General features: G+C 39.6%; 1 protein-coding gene across 1 annotated transcript in view; it reads right to left on the bottom strand.

The window, feature by feature from the left end:
• Positions 1-19,338, bottom strand: part of LOC104591807 (phytyl ester synthase 1, chloroplastic-like) — a 35,951-nt gene that overhangs the window by 6,761 nt on the left and 9,852 nt on the right. Inside the window, exons 6-11 of the mRNA XM_010250845.3 lie at positions 19,065-19,171; positions 18,402-18,523; positions 16,106-16,214; positions 9,274-9,404; positions 8,460-8,829; positions 7,868-7,981 (exon numbers count right to left, since the gene is read on the bottom strand). Of these exons, the coding sequence (XP_010249147.1) occupies positions 7,868-7,981; positions 8,460-8,829; positions 9,274-9,404; positions 16,106-16,214; positions 18,402-18,523; positions 19,065-19,171 (953 nt within the window). The remainder of the gene's footprint in view (positions 1-7,867; positions 7,982-8,459; positions 8,830-9,273; positions 9,405-16,105; positions 16,215-18,401; positions 18,524-19,064; positions 19,172-19,338) is intronic.

The raw sequence follows: 19,338 nt of genomic DNA, 5'->3' as shown, positions 1-19,338 counted from the left end.
ACTTATCACCCTCTCTCTGGAAGAGATAAAGTGAGACTAGCTGATGGATCATACACTTCCATAGCTGGTCAAGGAACTCTCTCTCTTCCCCTCGGCCTTTCTCTTTTTGATGTTCTTCATGTTCCAAAATTCCCTATGAATTTGTTCTCAATCAGTAGTGTTACAAATTCCCTAAATTGTTTTGTGACTTTTTTCCCTTCCTATTGTGTGATTCAGGATCTGGCCTCGGGGAGGACGATTGGTAGGGGACATATCGTTGGTGGACTCTATATGCTGGAGAATACGGCTGGCCTTCATGTTACAGAGTCTATGAGTCAGTTCAGAAAGAGTAAAATGTATTTGTGGCATTGTCGCCTGGGTCATTTGTCTTTTGAGTCCTTGAAAGTTGTTTTTCCAGAACTGTGTAAGTCAGTGTCTGTTTCTGATTTCTCTTGTCAAACGTGTCAGTTAAGCAAGCATTGTAGAACTCGTTTCCTTAAAAAAAATAGTAAATCTGAGTTTCCTTTTTACATTGTGCATTCTGATGTGTGGGGCCCTGTTACTTTACCTTCTGAGAGTGGCTACAAGTATTTCATTACTTTCATTGACGATTATTCCAGATACACTTGGGTATACCCAATGCGAACCCGTGAGGAAGTACCAAAAATTATCCAAGATTTTCAGCGGATGATCTTCACCCAATTTCAGACCGAGATACAAATATTTCAGTCAGACAATGCAAAAGAGTTTTTTCATAGTGACCTCACGGAGTTCTTTGCTTCACATGGCTCACTTCATCGGAGCTCTTGTGCCCGCACGCAACAACAAAATGGTGTGGCTGAACGGAAGAACCGACACCTTCTTGAAGTGGCACGGGGTTTACTACTTCATATGAATGTTCCCAAACGATTTTGGCTTGAGGCTATTCTTTGTTCTACATACCTCATTAACCGAATGCCCTCTCGTTGGTTGTCGGTGCTTTGTCCAAAACCTATCTCCCACCCGGGGGAAATTGGACTCTCGTGCTATCCCGTGCATATTTCTTGGCTACTCATTCTCTCAGAAAGGGTATCATTGCTTTGATCTTGTTTCTCAGAGATTCTATGTCTCCATGGATGTTACCTTCTTTGAAGATGAGCCCTTCTTTCCTGTTTCTCCTCAGGGGGAGTGTAGGCATGAGGAGAAACTGGTTTAGCTTCCTCCTCTTCCTAATCCTTCTCCCCCTTCTCTTCCTGATCCTCCACCTTTCCGTGTTTTTTCTCATCGTCGTAAAGGCCAACCGAGTTCAAGAGCTGTGGAGAATCCAGAAGTTGTACCTCAAGTGCCATCAAACTCCTCGGGGGAAGATCATACTCACTCAGGTAACTTGACTCCCAATGATGGTCCTAACCTCCCTGTTGCTAATGATCTTGACCTTCCTATTGCCCACAGGAAAGGTGTTAGGTTGTGCACCACTAAACACCCCATTTCCAACTTTGTTTCCTATGAGAACATCTCACCTTCATTTCGTGCCTTCCTTACCTCCATTGACAGTATCCCTATTCCCAAGAATGTGGCAGAAGCTCTCTCAGTACCAGAATGGACAAATGCCATGAAGGAAGAAATTGATGCTCTTCACAAGAATGGCACATGGGAACTTGTTGATCTCCCTAAGGGAAAGGATCCAGTTGGATGTAAATGGGTGTTCACTGTTAAGCATGGGCTGATGGAACCGTGGAGAGGTATAAAGCTCGTTTAGTGGCAAAGGGTTTTACTCAAGTATATGGAGTTGATTATGCAGAAACCTTTGCCCCTATTTCCAAAATGAACTCTATTAGAGTACTTTTCTCTCTTGCTGCCAATCTGAATTGGGATCTACATCAGCTCGACATCAAGAATGCCTTCTTGAATGGTGACCTTGAAGAAGAAGTTTATATGGTTCAACCCCCCGGTTTTCTGGCTCAAGGAAATGAATAGAAAGTGTGCAAGTTAAAGAAGTCTTTATATGGGCTGAAGCAATCACCAAGAGCTTGGTTCAGCAGATTTCATACTGCAGTTCAGCAGAGGGGATACAAGCAATGTCAGTCAGATCACACACTGTTTGTAAAAAGGGGAGAATGTAAAATGGCTGCCCTAATAGTATATGTGGATGACATAATTGTTACTAGTGACTGGAAGGATGAAATTCAAAGTTTGAAGGGCTTCCTTGCCACTCAGTTTGAAGTGAAAGATCTAGGACCTGCCAAATACTTCCTTGGAATTGAGGTTACCCGATCAGAAAAGGGTATCTTCATCTCCCAAAGGAAATATGTCCTAGACTTGCTTAAGGACACTGGAAAGATTGGGGTTAAGCCAACTGACTTTCCCATTGACCCCAACCATAAGTTAAGTGACAGCCAAGGTGAACCTCTTAAGGATGTGAAGCAATTTCAGAGGCTTGTAGGGAGATTGTTGTACCTCTCTATGACTCGTCTAGACATAGCATATGCTATTGGTGTCCTCAGCCAGTTCATGCATGCACCTAGGTCCACTCATCTTGAAGCAGCGGAGAGAATACTGCGGTATCTTAAGAAGTTCCCGGGTGCGGGCTTATTATTCCAGAAACATGGACATTTGAGAGTTGAAATTTACACAGATGCGGATTGGGCTGGATCTCAAAGTGATAGAAGTTCTACTAGTGGTTACTGCACCTTTGTAGGAGGGAACCTTGTTACTTGGAGGAGTAAGAAGCAAACCGTGGTAGCTAGGTCCAGTGCTGAAGCTGAGTACCGTGCAATGGCACACGGAGTAGCCGAAGGTATGTGGATAAAGAATCTATTGAGAGAATTGGGTTTTCCAGTGGACAAACCCATGACTCTACTCTGTGACAACAAGGCAGCTATAAGTATCACTGCTAACCCGGTACTACATGTTAGAACAAAGCACATTGAAGTTGACAAGCACTTTATCAGAGAGAAAATCATCACAGGCGAAGTATGCACTCCATACATCAGCTCTGAAGACCAACTAGTAGACATCTTTACAAAAGGGCTAAACCATTCCAAACACCAAGATCTCTGTGACAAGTTGGGCATGATTGATATCATTGCCCCAACTTGAGGGGGAGTGTTGACAGATGTATTGTATATACTGTACACAGGTTTAGTGCCCACAGGGGTATTTTTGTAATTTTGTAGACCTCTTGTATTGTACGGCCAGTATAGTATAAATACAAATGCTTCACTCGCATGAAGCAGTTCTTTTGAGGCCTTAAGTCTGCAGTCTCTTCTCTTCTTCTTCTTCTTTTGCTCAACATCCATCAACAACGATATTGATTATCTTACAGCAAAATCATATTTCAGATAAACATATGTGGCCCTTAACCATCTGATATGTACTTCCAAGAAGGATCTTTTTGTTCACTTTGGGCTACCTTTGGATACTTTTTTAAGTACCACTTTCTAATATACAATTATAAATTTGCAAGAGGAATGAAAAAAAAAATTCTGGGAAATGTGGGCCATGTTGGGCTAGCATGGTCCACTTTTCTCGTGCAGCATGCCAGAGTGGGGAGGGGGGCCAGCATGGACCTGGGCCTGTGCTGGTCTGAATTTTTTTTATTGAGGAAAATACACACACACACATGCACATATTATATACATATTATTAATGTTAGCCATGGTTGGCCTGGCCCATTTTATACCTCTATTGTCTTGCGGTGATAAAATAATAAGTTTTGTATGTAAGTTGCATGAAGAGTCAAGAAATGAGATACAATTACAAGAGCAAGGAGTATGTATACTCAAAAAGTTGTACGAAGGACCTGACAGTCTGACAGAAGTGTATGTGTTTCGAGGACAAAAAAACAAATAAATATGATCATTACTAACCATTTATTTTTCTCATTAATGAGAGATCTCAAATTCTGATTGGCTCCATATTGCATAGTTTGAACAGTGTCTGACAACTGAGTATTTGGTATTTTAATATCTATTCCAATTTTCTTAGCTCTTCTTGTATAATTAATGGCTCTAAACCACTTTTTTTCCTTCTTAAACCATCTTATGTGATACCCATATTTTTTCATTAAATAACTCACTTTGTTTCACTCGTCTAAATTGCCATACTGTTTATGCCTTTTTCTTACTTCTTTCACCAAGAATAGTGAAATAAGGAAGTTCAATAGAAAAAGTAAACAAAGTAGGCTTGGAAAAACTGGACCACCAGAAGTTGGAAGCTGTTGGGTTTTGACAATGAAGAATCCAAATATCACTTCCTAAGTACCTCCTACCATTTTACATGGGGAGGATGAAACAATGGTAAAACCAGGACCAAACTGGCAACTTGACCCAGAAAGCCAGAACCCAGCCATCAATCTGGTTTGCGTTGATTATTGGATTGTTAATGATTGAAAACTGATTTGACCTATACAACTTGTCCAGTTTTTCTACAATTTGTAACCTGTTTGGATTTTCTGTGACTCATACAAGCTTTGTTTTCCCTTTGAAGTTTGAAAACCAAATCATTGTTATTGGAAAGGTTCAAAGCTTCTTTAAAAGCTTTAAGGACATGCTAAACAAGAACATAACCAACAAATATAAAATTTGCACTGTCAAAACTTAAAGATTTTTAATCACAAAAGACAATCATAAAAATAAATAAATAAATAATGGAACCTGGCACAATGTTGTCAAAATCTGATTTCTGATACAATTCACACTTTGAACCATGAATTCCATGGGTTTTGATTTGAATCTTATGTCTGAATCCTTTTATGTAAAAATAATATCCTATGATTTGATTTATGAATCTTACGATTTATATGATTCATGCAATTCAAATCAATTCAATTGAGGATTAATTCTCTACTTTGACATTCTTTATTTCTAAGTAGTTTTGTCAAGGGGGATTTTTTCAAGGCCCTTGCTAGAAAATAATTTATTTATGTTATTTAAGAACATTTAAAAATGATAATGAATTTATTTCCCATCATATGTAGGTTAATTGTATTTAAATTATTTTCCTTTCAAGTTAAACTTGACAATAGCATCTTAGGTATTGCTAAAGTCTTGGCTGGTAGGTTGAAGACTGTACTACCCTATATTATCTCTCAGAACCAAGGAGCTTTTGTAGAGGGGAGACAAATTGCGGATCATATTTTAGTGGCAAATGAGTGTGTGGCAGCTAAGAGAAAACAAGGTGACAAAGGTTTGATTTGTAAATTGGACCTTGAAAAAGCTTATGATATGGTGGATTGGTCCTTCCTGTTGAATTTAATGGAAAAGATGGGGCTAGGTGAAAGATGGAGGATGTGGATTAAAGAATGTATTAGCTCAGCACATTTTCTATTCTGATGAATGGGGTAGCAAAGGATTTCTTCCAGGCTAAAAGAGGACTAAGACAGGGTGACCCCTTATCTCCATTCTTATTCACCTTTGTGGCTAAGGTTTTGAGTAGACAAATCACCAAAGCTGATCAAGAAAACCAGTTTAAAGGTTGGAGAATGGGTAGATTAGAAGTGGTGGTGTCTCATTTGCAATTTGCTGATGACATAATTATTTTCTGTGAAAGCTGTGATGAAGTCAGTTTAAGGAATCTGAAAAGATTGGTGGATGAATTTCAGCAGGTCTCCAAATTGAATGTCAATTGGGGAAAAAGCTGTGTAGCCGGAATCAACATTGAAGGGGGGGATATCCAAGCCATGGAAAATCTGCTAGGTTCTGAAATGAAAAATTGGCCTCTGGAATACTTAGGAATGCCCTTGGGTGGGAATCCGAAAGCTGAAAGCTTCTAGAAACCGGTGGTAGAGAGATTCATGAAGAAGTTGGCAATGTGGAAGAGAAATTATATTTCCTTGGGGGGAAGAATCACCTTGATAAAATCAACCCTTGCAAACCTTCCCACTTACTTCCTTTCCACCTTTAAGATCCCGGTGAAAATAGCTAGGGAATTGGAGAAGATTATGAGGGACTTTTTGTGGGAGCCAGGTGAAGAAAAGAAAGATCATTTAGTGAAATGGGAGCAAAGTTTGTTACCTAAGGACCAGAGTGGATTAGGTATAGGGAACCTAATAAAGAGAAACAAGGCCCTCCTAGGGAAATGGCTATGGAGATTCCCTTGTGAGGAAGAAAGGTTGTGGCACAGGGTCATTAAAAGCTTACATGGTGATGCAGATAGTGGCTGGGATGCAAAATTAGCCCCCAATGCAGCTCCATCCTCTCCTTGGAAGGCAATCTTTGAGGTATATCCAACTTTTCTTCAATTTATCAGGTTTGATGTTGGTTGTGGAAACAATGTTTTATTTTGGGAAGACCTTTGGGTTGGGGATGTGCCTCTTATGTTCAATTTCCCAGACCTCTACTCTTTATCAAACTATAAAAACAAACTTGTTGCTAGGTTTGGTGTGCTTTCAGAATCAGGGATCTCTTGGGATTTTGGCTTTAGAAGAGGGTTGAGGGAAAATGAGTGTGAGTCTCTAGTGCTGTTGATTTCAACACTTGAGAGGGTCTACTTGGACCAATCTATAGCTGATTGTAGAGTGTGGTCCCCAACTTCTGATGGTTTATTTTCCTGTGCTTCTTTCTTTGGTTTTCTCACTCATATTAACCCTATGGGGGTGAACTTCCCAGTTAGAGAAATTTGGACTAAACCGATCCCTCCAAAAGTACAAGCTTTTTGTTGGGAAGTGTTCCTAGGGAAGGTAAACACTTGTGATGTGCTACAGAAAAGGAGGCCAAACAATTGCCTCTCTCCTCATGTGTGTGCCCTTTGTTTGGGACGTGGTGAAACTCTAACCCACTTACTATTATCCTGCTCTTTTTCTTCTAGTATTTGGAATGTTGTTTGTTCTCTCTTTGGATGTAGATGGGCTCCCCCACAGGATGTGGTAAATCTATTCAGCCCCTCTTTCCTGTATCAACGGAAGAAAAGGGGAAAATGTATATGGAAGGCAGTGAGAGCAGCTACAGTATGAACTATTTGGGAGGAAAGAAACCTGAGAATCTTTTCAGGAAAAAGTAAAACAATGGAGGAAGTTATTGAAGCCATAAAAATCAGAACTGCACATTGGGTGAAGACCATGGAAATTTTTAGAAACTACTCCACGAATGAGATACTAAGGAATTGGGCTGAAATAGCACAAACAGATGTACCCAAAGTTCTTGTAAGGATGGAATGGAAGCCACCAGCACGGAACAAACTAAAACTGAATTTCGATGGGAGCTCTCTTGACAACCCTGGAAGGGCAGGCATAGGGGGTGTCTTTAGAAATTATCTGGGTGTGGTGGTGGCACTCTACTTTGGACCAATAGGTTATGGTGACTCGATACAGGCTGAATCTCTAGCCCTACTTCAAGGTCTAAAGATGGCTGAGCAGATAGGAACAACAGACTTAGAAATTGAAGGAGACTCTCTATTGGTCATCTCTTGGGCCAAAAACATCACATCAGCACCTTGGAAGCTCAAGTTTATTTTCAGAGAAATTGACACACTTGCAAGGAAGTTCAACTCTCAGTTTGGTTGGGTTAAAAGGGATGCAAATGAGATGGCGGATATCCTAGCAAAACAAGGGGCAAATAGATCTTCATTGTATTGGGCAGAACTGTAACTGATTGCTGGAGATTGCAATTTCCTATGCAATCTTTAGCTTGTATATTAATCTCTCTGTTATCAATGAAAGATAAAACTGATAAAAAAAACATAGCATCTTAGGTATTTAGTGAACAAGTGGTAAACCCTATTGTTTTAGGTATATAAATGGTAGATATGGATTAGAAGATTAGAGGTAGGGTAAAATCGTTCTATGGCCCACTTACATAAGGACTTCTGCAGAGTGTGGCAAGTCAATGTTCTGAAAATTCTATGGCTCACTTATACACAAAATCAGATAATTAACAGCTGACAAGGGGAACCTAGAATTTTCATTACTTACTTCACAAACATCATCTTCTCCAACAACACCAAAAGGTACAATTTTGGCTCCAAATTTAGCAGCCATTCTAACAAACTCTGACTGGTCTGGCCAAAATAACTTGTATTCCTCGCCCTGAAAAGTTTGAGAAGCCAAGTATTAGAACTAATCTTGGCTAAACATAGTGTAATGATTATCAATGTGCAACTAAGGATCAGTTTGGGAAGAGTACAAATACAAATATGTACAGTGAAAATACAGGTTTTTCTTTTTTTGATCAATCAGTGGAAATACAGGTTTAGAAATACAAAATACAAGGTTTTGCACTGTACATATTTGTATTTGTACTCTTCCCAAGCTGAGCCTAAGTTACAAGAAGAATTGGGTACTCTCAGTAACAACCGATAGGAATGATACACCCACATGCACACCTTCATTTTGAAACATTTCCCCATACAATTTAGCCTAATGAACAAGGGAAAACGGTAGGATAAAGAAATTTCAATTTTTTGAAATCTTATTTGCTTAGAATTGTACCTTAAGTTCAGAAAAAAATAAAATAGTACATCAGCGATCTTAATGAAGCAGAAAGATGAATGAATAAAGTTTTTACCTTCCTATGAAGAGCCTCACGAATACCCCCTGGGTACAGTAGGACATGAGATTTTGTAGACAGAAGTTTATAGAAGTTTGTGGCTGAGACAGGAACTGCACCCATAATCCTGTATATGTCGTTTGCTGACGAATCGGGAAGGATTCCTTCAAAGGCCTTGCCAAACAACAAAGGATGTGCTATCCCTCGCACAAGAATGTTTCTTTCCATCAGCATCCTGGATATAATCGAACTCAATTCCCAACCCAGCAACATGTGATATCCGACAATGATAACTGGTCCTTTGCAAGGAATCCCTGCAAGACCCCTTACAATTTTCCCATTCTCCAAAGTTGAGAGCATCACAGGGCTAACAGCTATATCAAGCCATCTAGGATTCACCGAAATTGTGCAGTAGTGAGATCAACATGCAATCATTACAAAGTCCTGAAACAGGGAAATTCAAGGTACTTGTCTGGTAGAGTACAGGCAATAGTCTATTATTGACTGGGTGGTATATGTGTCCAAAAATGGGTCCATCCTGCTCCATCTTGCTGATCTGAGCATATAGAATTCTGACCAATTGAAACGATCCTGTCACTGTTTCCATCAGCATCCTTTTTTGTCCATTTTAGGACTTGCATAATCAGTTCAAGCTTTGGTTCCATGGCCTAGAAGAACTCTATAGTGGAACCCATCAAGTGGAAGTCCCACATCCATGCCTGTTTAGCACAATGAGTTGCTAGGCCAGACAGGTACCTCATATTTCTCTTGACTCAAATACTTAAGAACATAAACATTGTAAACTTAATTTTTCCCTTGAAATATCATATACCTGTATGATTCATATGCTTGTTTGAACTCAAAAGGAGTTGGTGGCACATAGTCTGAAACATAGTCAATGTGTCTTTTACGACGATAAAAACTAGCACCCTTGATGATAGTCACTAAATCAATACCATCTTCCTGTTTCAATATTGACAAATTCAGAGTATCAGTAATAAAGTTGCATGTAAGTTAATTGTATATATATCTACTTCTTAAAGCTGGTGTCTTGAGAGAACTGACAAAAACAAACTTAAAATCAAAGTTTCATTTTAACAAATCCATATTAGTCCTATATTCAGAAGGAAGAAACGAAGTTTATACAACTGAAGTCCATAAATTCAAGTGTTCTCTTTAACATAGAAAATACCCAGGTAGTAGGCTTCAGAGTTTGGCAATATTTTGACTATTTCTAGGTACTTACAAAAATTTTGTGGTAGATTTGGAAGGTTAATATTAAATGAAGAAAATGTACATGGTAGATATAACATTTACCACAAACTTTTTCTTCGTATTTTGCTAAAAGATGTGTTAGGTTGAAGGTTTTGTATGTATTGATGGTTCGGCTGATAAGAGTTCTTATTAGCCTGTATTTGAGTTTAAGTTGTTATGTACTGGGCCTGTGTTAATGGGCCCAAGTCTGTTTAGTGTTTTTAAGTTGTCTGGGTGTCCCATCACTAATCAGGGGCATCCCAATCATTTCATGTAACATTGTACTGTACTTTAATATAAATAATAGTACTGTCGACTGGGTTAGTTCAGTTCGACATTCACAGCATTTCTTGGTCTTCTCCTCTCTTCTACTGCTTCAGCTACAGCACCTCAGCTTTCATGGTATCAGAGCATTAAGCACCTTCCTGGTCTTTTCTTTTTTTTCTGGGTTGCTGCCATGAAACCCTAGGGTTGTAGGAGAACAAAACAAGGTTCAAACCTAGGGTTTCCCTTGGTTGTAGGGCGCAAGGGAAGTAAGACCCAGACGCTGATGTCCTACTAGACTGTTTCTAGTAGATAGTAGCTATTCAGCTACTAAGAGAGGTCTGTATAGGACAGACCTAGTTGAGGACTGATCTCAGCAGTCCTAACAGTAGCCATAAGGGGGAGAACTCTCTTTACAGTTGCAGTACTCAAAGCTCAAGTGAAGTCTGCATAGCACAGTGGTGGAGAGCCCTTAGTTTCAGGTCGGTTACCAGCCCAGAACCCCTCACTTGCTGCTGTAACTGAACTGCTTCAGAACTGTGACAGTCTCGGCAAGTCTGAAACAGTGTTGCGAGCTGTCAGAACCTTCTTCAACTCTGCAACTAGTCTCTCTTTCAGCACTGTGATCACTTCGGCTAGTCTTAAACAGTGACATCTACACAGAGGCTGCAGTCAAGATGTCCTCAGTTTCCGGAGAGGTTTCTTCTAGGGACAACAGACCTGCTGCAAGGTCTTCAAATCTGGAAAACCCTAATCTGCACAGATTGTAGATTACAAGTGTGCTGCTAGATGAGTACAACTTCAGGGAATGGTCCATTTCTGCAATGCTTTTTATTACTTCCCGTGATCTCACAGGCTACTTAGATGGGAACAAGAAGGAACCTGAGGTTGGCAGTGTAGAGTATGTTGTGTGGCGCAAGGAGAACGCTACAGTTATGTCCTGGTTGCTTGCCTCTATGACTCCTCGGGTTGCCAGGACTGTTCATCACTTTCCTACAGCAGCCAAAATTTGGGAAAAGGTATCTAAGACCTATGGACAAAAAAAAACAATGCTAGAATCTACAGAAAGAATCAAGACATTGCGGCCTTAAGGCAAGGGGATATGACAGTTGCAACATACTTTGCAACTCTGGAAGGCCTTTGGGAAGAACTTGACCATCACTTGATATTGGATTGGGAAATTGCCAGGGACAAGGAGAGACATGATAAGCAGATTGAAGAGAGCAGAGCCTTTAAGTTCTTGGCTGGCCGGGACCCAGTGTATGAGGGTACAAGGTCACAAATTCTAGGGAGAGATGAATTGCCCGAGTTACACCATGTTTATTATCTGGTGAGGAATGAAGAAGTCAGGAGAAAGGAGATGCAAGTTGACTCTCAGACTCAACCAACTGAACAATTTGGAGAACATTCAGCCCTGGTCAAGTACAGTAAAAAGAAAAGTGTTGGGTCCTGTATCCTCACCTGAAGCCAGTTGCATTGAGAAAGGACAAGAAACAACAGAAGGGTCATGCGGCAAGTGGGAATCTTGTCACCAACAACAATGGTGACAACTCACAGAATATACCAACAGTGTCTTCTTCTCCTATGGGGAAGGTTGCTGATTCCTTTGGAGCTGGTGCTTTGGGCTTCACTGCTAGTGAGGTAGAGGTCCTTAGCCGGGCAATAGCCCGTCTAAGGAATAATTCTTTTGCTTCCACCTCTCTTGCCAGATCAAGCACAGTCTCTGCCTTAAGTGCAACTAGCTCTATTGACTCTACTTGTTGGGTTATTGATTCCGGTGCAACTGACCACATGACACATATGTCCTCCTTATTCTCTTCATATCATTTGTTGTTTGGTCAGGATGAGATGAGAGTTGCTGATGGGTCTTTCTCCACCATCTCTGGAAAGGGGGTGGTTGACCTAAGCAAGGACCTCTCTCTTAAATCAGTTCTACATGTTCCTAGTCTTACCTCAAATCTTTTGTCAGTTTCAAAACTTACCAAAAATTTGAACTGTAGTATAACATTTTTTCCTACTCATTGTGTCTTTCAGGTCAGATTGACGAGGACAACGATTGAGAGCGGTCATGAGTATGGAGGCCTCTACTATTTTGATGCAGACACTGGTTCAGCCTTACAAGCATCTGCTTCTAGTAGTTCGGAGAGTGTGGAGTCAATAGCTAGGTTGCATCTGTGGCATGCTAGGCTAGGTCATTTGTCTTTCTCTTCATTAGAAATGTTGTTTCCCGAATTGTTCAAGGGCATTTCAAGTCAGAGTTTATTTTGTGAAGTATGTCAAATGTCAAAACAATGTAAACTGTTTATCCAATTTCCAGTAATGAAATTCAAGCTCCATTTGATTTGGTTCATTCTGATGTTTGGGGTCCTTCACCCATTGTTTCCATTGATGGCTTCCGTTAGTTTATCAGTTTTATTGACCACTATTCTCGATGCACATGGATCTATCTATTAAAAGGACGGGATGAAATACCACGGATAACTATGGCTTTTTGCAAGATGATTGAAACACAGTTTGACAAGAAGATTAAGCAGTTCCGGTCAGATAATGCTGCTGAATATTTTGAAAAATCCTTGAACTTATTCATGGAAGATGCTGGCATGTTACATCAATCATCCTGTGCTAATACACCTCAGCAGAATGGGGTTGCTGAGCGCAAGAATAGACATTTATTGGAGACAGCTCGAGCCTTACTATTCCACACAAAGTTCCCAAGCAATACTGGTCTCAAGTTGTACTTACTGCATCATATCTGATAAATCGGATGCCATCTAAGGTATTGGGTATGAAAACCCCTTTCTCTGTTTTGTGTCCCACTCTTCCAGACTTTCCTCTCCCTCCACGGGTCTTTGGCTGTATATGTTTCATACATGTGAAGGATCCAAAGAAGACCAAGTTGGATCCTAAGGCTACGAAGGGAATATTTTTGGGGTACTCTCCTACACAGAAGGGGTACAAGTGTTATGATCTTGTCTCCAAGAGAAAGTATGTCACCAGAGATGTGGTCTTTTTTGAGTCTCAACCCTATTTTTAGTCTTCTCAGAATCCTCTTCAGGGGGAGACTAGTGGGATGGAAGAGGATTCTCATTCTCCCTCCTTTTTTGTTCCTCTATCTGCCTCGGGCCTTCCATCCTCTTCTGCTACTCCTAGTTGTGACATTCCGGGTCAACCTAGTGAGGCTCCCACTGTGTCGGTTACTTCTCCTGATGCTGCAGATGTCCCTGAAGGCTCCAGTAGGCAACTGAAAGAGATACTCACATACAACAGAAGGAAAAAGGGTCCTCGACCTCATGACAGCAACCAATTGGACTCGGATCAATCTGTCTCTGCAATCCAAGGTAATTCTGACTTACATACTTCTGATTTGGATCTTCCTATTGCTCTCCATAAGCCTATCCGTTCTTGTACCACCCTGCACCCCATTGCTGATTTTGTTTCTTACTCACATTTATCTCCTGCCTATCACTCCTTTGTGTCTGCTCTTTCCTCTGTACGTGTTCCTTCTAGGTACTCAAAGGCAGTGTCTGATCCAAGGTGGAAAGAAGCTATGAATGAAGAAATGAAAGCCCTAATGAAAGCAAGAACTTGGGAATTAGTGGATCTACCAGAGGGGAAGGGCAATGTTGGGTGCAAGTGGGTGTTTACTGTAAAGCACAGAGAGGACGGGTCCATTGAAAGGTACAAGGCCAGACTTGTGGCAAAGGGGTTTACTCAAAAAGAAGGAATTGACTACAAAGAAACCTTTGCCCCAGTAGCAAAGCTCAACACAATTCGAGTTCTATTGTCACTAGCAGCAAATTTTCCATGGGAACTTCATCAGCTGGATATGAAGAATGCCTTCCTAAATGGTGATCTTCATGAAGAGGTATTTATGGAACCTCCACCAGGCTATGACTTTGGTAGAAAGGTGTGTAAACTGAGGAAAGCGTTATATGGTTTGAAACAGTCTCCTCATGCATGGTTTGAGAGGCTTTGTGGGGCCATGAAGAAAGTGGGGTACACTCAGAGCGGTGCAGATCATACCTTGTTCATAAGGAGACAAGATAGCAAACTTACGGCACTCATTGTTTATGTGGATGATATGGTGATTACCGGGAATGACTTGGAAGAGATAAAAAGACTGAAGGAGTTTTTAGCTTCGGAATTTGAGATCAAAGACTTTGGCCATCTGAGATATTTTCTTGGGATTGAAGTTGCTAGGTCAAGAAAAGGAATCTACATATGTCAGCGGAAGTATGTTCTTGACCTCCTAGAGGAAACAGGCATGATGGGGTGTAGGCCAACAGATACTCCAATAGAACAGAATCATGGCCTACAAGAATCAATAGGGGAGGACTATTGTGATAGAGAGAGATACCAAAAATTGGTAGGGAAGCTGATATACTTATCTCTTACTCGGCCAGATATTGCTTATGCTGTACATGTTGTCAGTCAATTCATGCACTATCCAAAGGTCCCTCATATGAAAGCAGTTGAAAGGATTCTCATGTACTTTAAGACTTCCCCAGGGAAGGGAATTCTATTCAGAAAAAGCAATAGAATTGAAATTGAAGCTTATACTGATGCAGATTGGGCTGGTTCTGTTGGAGACAGAAAATCAACTTCGGGATATTGCACATTTGTGGGAGGGAACCTGGTCACATGGCGCAGTAAGAAGCAGAATGTAGTTGCTAGATCAAGTGCGGAAGCAAAATATCGAGCTATGGCTCACGGGGTTGCTGAACTCCTATGGCTCAGGACCCTTCTTAATGAACTTGGCATTAAAGCTGAGGGTCCTCTCAGACTGTATTGTGACAACAAGGCTGCCATCAACATTGCAAATAACCCTGTGCAACATGACAGGACAAAACATATTGAGATTGATCGACATTTTGTTAGAGAGAGAATAGTCTCGGGAGAACTCTGCATTCCTTATACTCCATCTGAGATGCAAATTGCATATGTATTGACTAAAGGGTTGGCTGCAGCAAAGTTCATGGACCTTCTTGGCAAGCTAAACATGATTGACATCCATGCTTAGCTTGAGGGGGAGTGTTAGGTTGAAGGTTTTGTATGTATTGATGGTTCGGCTGATAAGAGTTCTTATTAGCCTGTATTTGAGTTTAAGTTGTTATGTACTGGGCCTGTGTTAATGGGCCTAAGTCTGTTTAGTGTTTTTAAGTTGTCTGGGTGTCCCATCACTAATCAGGGCCCCCCCAGTCATTTCATGTAACATTGTATTGTACTTTAATATAAATAATAGTATTGTCGACTGGGTTAGTTCAGTTCGACATTCACAGCATCTCTTGGTCTTCTCCTCTCTTCTACTGCTTCAGCTACAACACTTCAGCTTTCAAGATGGACAGTTCCCTGACTAATTGGATCTCATCATCTGGTTACTGGAAAATGGTAGATGATAACTAAATGAAACAATCATGTCAAGATTCTAATGCTGAAGCTCCATATGAAGATTCACTTTTATAATGTGATAACGAGTCAAAAGACTATAGGAGAATGTGTTAGAGTTCAAGGCCACTCCTATAGAAATTCAATGAAATTACCAAGGTAGCATTAAAGGGCTCGCTCCAGTTGTTACATTTATCAAAATATGCAATCTATGCCTTGTGCATGTTTAACATGATCTATGTAGTATTGTAATCAAGACAATAGCCTCAGAGATATGAAGAGAAGGGCAAAAATGATTTATGCTTTAAATACTAAAATGCTTAATAACTTTCACTAACCACCTTCAGGTTCTCATGGTTTCATATTCCCCTTTTTTTAAGACCTCTGAAACTAGAAATCTTTCATCCAAAGCAATTTGTAGGGCCACATGTAATTCCCATGACAGAATTGTCATGTAAGCAGAGGCAGAAAAATCTTTGCCCTTAATCCAGTTGCTCTGAAGTGGTAGTTGGCCTTATAGTCTCTGATACAAATTCCTATGGAACATGATTGTGTTCATTACTAGTACCAATTTTTACTGAAGAATAATATATATTTTCATCAGATTAATGTTTCACTGTGCATAAAGATGATCCCTATATTGGCATAAGAGAAATTTTTAAATGAGGTGGCAACAACTTTGTAATAAACCCAAAAGAGATTGTATTAAATGTAATGTGTCTGCATGCATGTGTCTGAGAGAGAGAGATGATTCTCCTTACCATGAAAAGGGAGTGACTGCTGTCACTGAAATTACGAAGTTTGCAATTTGGCAGTGCATGGTAAAGCCTTTCAGCCTCCTTCCCACTTGGTAGCAATTGATCCCTTCCACTAAAACATAAATAATAATGTCAATGTGATTATTTTATTTTGAAAAGAAATCACAAACCTTTACATAGTAAATTACATCAAGCAATATACATTTTAATCACAAACCTTTACCGAAAGAAAAAGATGCATTGCCTGTTCATTAAAATAGATGCTTTCGATAATAGAGCAAGTACCACATAAATACAAATCAAGAATATCAAGATGGAAACAAAAATAAATGTAAACACTAAAAATAATTACTTTGACCCATATTCACATCCTAAATAAATATTTTGTTCTAAAAATATAATTTTGCTATCCAAAAGAAATTTAATGTAGGATTTTAAAATAGATCCCAAGGATTTTTTACAAAGATATAAGTTTGAGAGCTCAACCATGAAGCTTGAGTTATAAAATCCTTAACCACAGGTTTCTGCTTGAAGAGTATCACAGGGACTGGGTACAAAGTTCATGACTTCATATTGTTGAGAATATGTATTGTGGGAAAGGGTATTTCAGTCATTTTATCTTATTTGTATTTGGGCGCTCATTCAAGGGCTTTTATGTAAATTTAATCTTTTAATATAAAAGGTTCTTGTGGTGTGTAAAAAGTAACTAATCCCTTTCTCTCAAAATCCTCTTCTTCTTCCTCCCTCACTTCCTCATCTTACAACTTGGTATTAGAGCACTTCTGGGACCTTGGATAAGTTCCTTCTGCTGACTCCCAAACCCAGGAAGACCTATTGATGCCAGACCACCACTGGATGAAGTCAACAGTCTGTACAAGTGATGACAGAAACCCTTGAAATTGATACAGTTTTGTGTAACTTGATTTTTGGGAGATTTTTGTATGATTCTCACCTTCGTTGAAAGTTCCATGATTTTTCCCAGATTTTTCAATAAAAAATCACAGAAAAATACAGGTTTGATGTTTGGGATTTTCCCTTTGCATCTGAGATTGTTTCTTGCTTGAGACCTGTTTCCCTCAGGTAGTTTTGCTTTTTTGGAGTAATGGGAAATGATTTCACAATTTTTTGATCCTGGTTAGTTTTGAGGAGATTTTATTCTCTCCCTATATTGTTGTCAGTTGGTGTTTTGGCCTCCTATTGACTCTCAACCAAGTATTGACCTGTTTTGGTGGGTCTAGTGTGTGCCAGTTGGTTGTTGGAGTGTTGTAGGGTTGTCAAGAAGCTAGTCCAAGAGAAATGGAGTTGTCTAAGGAAGTACAGACTGTTTTTGGATGCTTCCGAGTAATGTTGATGCTTCTAGTGGTATGATAACCGTTGTAAAACTTGATGGGACCAACTTTCTAGATTGGTCCCAATCAGCGAAGCTTACCATAGGAGGAAGAGATAAGCAAGGATTCATTACGGGCAAGGAAGTGAAGCCAAAAACTGATGACAACAAATTTTCCGAACAGACGCATGTTATGCATGGTTAATAGATGTTAGTGGAAACAAAATCAGAAAATAGTGCCTCACATTAGGCAAGCAGGAATGATGGATCTTATTATGGGTTTGGGAATCTCTGTAACTATACTCTTTGGTTTGTATTCACTAACTAAACAAAAATAGTCAGGATGTGTCACAGTAGAAGATCTTATATGACACCAGAGAGGGTAAAGCTTTGGATGCATGGATAAAACCTTGTTCACTACATAGCAAGATCAGAAAAACCTTGAAACCTGGGGCAGAGTCTTGAGGAACTCTTGTATTCAGGGAGAGTTGCCTTTTTTAAATCATAAATGCTCTCTTTGCTTCTGTGTGAACCCTCCCCTTTTGGCTAGGTTACCTTATTTTTCTTTTCTACAGTCTTTTCTGTTGCAAAATTTAGTGCTACCAATTAAGAAAATGGTTCAGGTACAGCTGTCATTATGTTGTTGGCAATGTCAACAAACTAAGAAAATGATTATCATTATGGTCTTTTGAGGAATGCTTACAAGTGGCCACTGGCCTTCAGAACACAAAAGACAAAATGAAAAGTATAGTTTTCAGAATGAGTCTCAATACCACAGTTCATATCTTGGTTAAGCAATGCTTTGCCACATGATTACTGATTTGGGAAAAGCTTACCAAATTGTGCACTTCCCAAAAGAAAAACAACAACAAGAATGACAACAGTAGCAGCAACTTTTCCAAAATATATCATATATTTAGTTTGCCCAATACAACATACAAAACAGACAACCAGAAATGCTAGAGCAAAGACCTGGCAAGAATCAGTGTTTGTGCTTTAACAGCATGGAGACGAGAATTAGCAAAAGAAGATGCTGATCTAAGCATCTCTAGCTTCCAGAGAAGTGATTCTATAGGTAAAATATCGCCCAATACCTGTGGGTTTAACAATGTAATTGCTTAATACGATATACAAAAACAACTACATGCAGGTTGAAATATAATAAACTACTGATATAATTATTAGGATTGGTGGAACCACAAGAAAAGTGAAACATGAACTAAAGCAAAGATAAATAGTCAAGAAGCATCAAGGAGAAAGCAATTATCTCTACATGAATTCTTACAGAAGGCTATTACCCAATGTTGGTCCCAGATATCTGGGGCCTTGAGAGGGGCAGGCAAGTTCAGATGACATATTAATTAAGAAAATGAAAAAAAAATGGGGAACAAAAATAAGGCCCATCGATCTCTTCAAATTTGCAACAGGCTTCTGTTTTGGTATATGTTCATATGAACCTGGTTAGAAACTTACAATTCATCTTGATGAGATGCCTATAGAGGTTTTCTGTTGGATGAATTGATAAATATTTCCAGAGGCATTTGTCATATACAGAAAAACCCATTCTCTTAAGCCAAAAGCCGGTTAGCTTTTATTAGTTCACTTGTGTATTTAGTTTCAGGAGTTGACTCTTACATGGAGGGAAGGTAGAAGTGCAGCAAGAGTTTCTGATAGTTCTCCAACCATTTGTTGAAGAGGAACCCCTTTTTCTACACTAGCCATAGCCATCCTCAAGGGATTACCTAAAAAGTAGTGTTAGAATTGCTGATATTGAGTGGGAAAATCACTTAATGTTGCAACAAGTGCATAATAGATAATTTTAAACCATACCTGGAAACATTAACAGCATAAAAAGTTATCCAAGGACTTACAATTTGACAGAAAACATGGTTCTTTATAGAATACAATG

This window comes from Nelumbo nucifera, chromosome 4, assembly GCF_055504915.1.
Source record: "Nelumbo nucifera cultivar China Antique chromosome 4, China Antique-T2T, whole genome shotgun sequence".
Lineage (NCBI taxonomy): Eukaryota > Viridiplantae > Streptophyta > Magnoliopsida > Proteales > Nelumbonaceae > Nelumbo > Nelumbo nucifera.
Note: the sequence above shows the minus strand (reverse complement) of the source record. Positions and strands in the feature narration are given on the sequence as shown.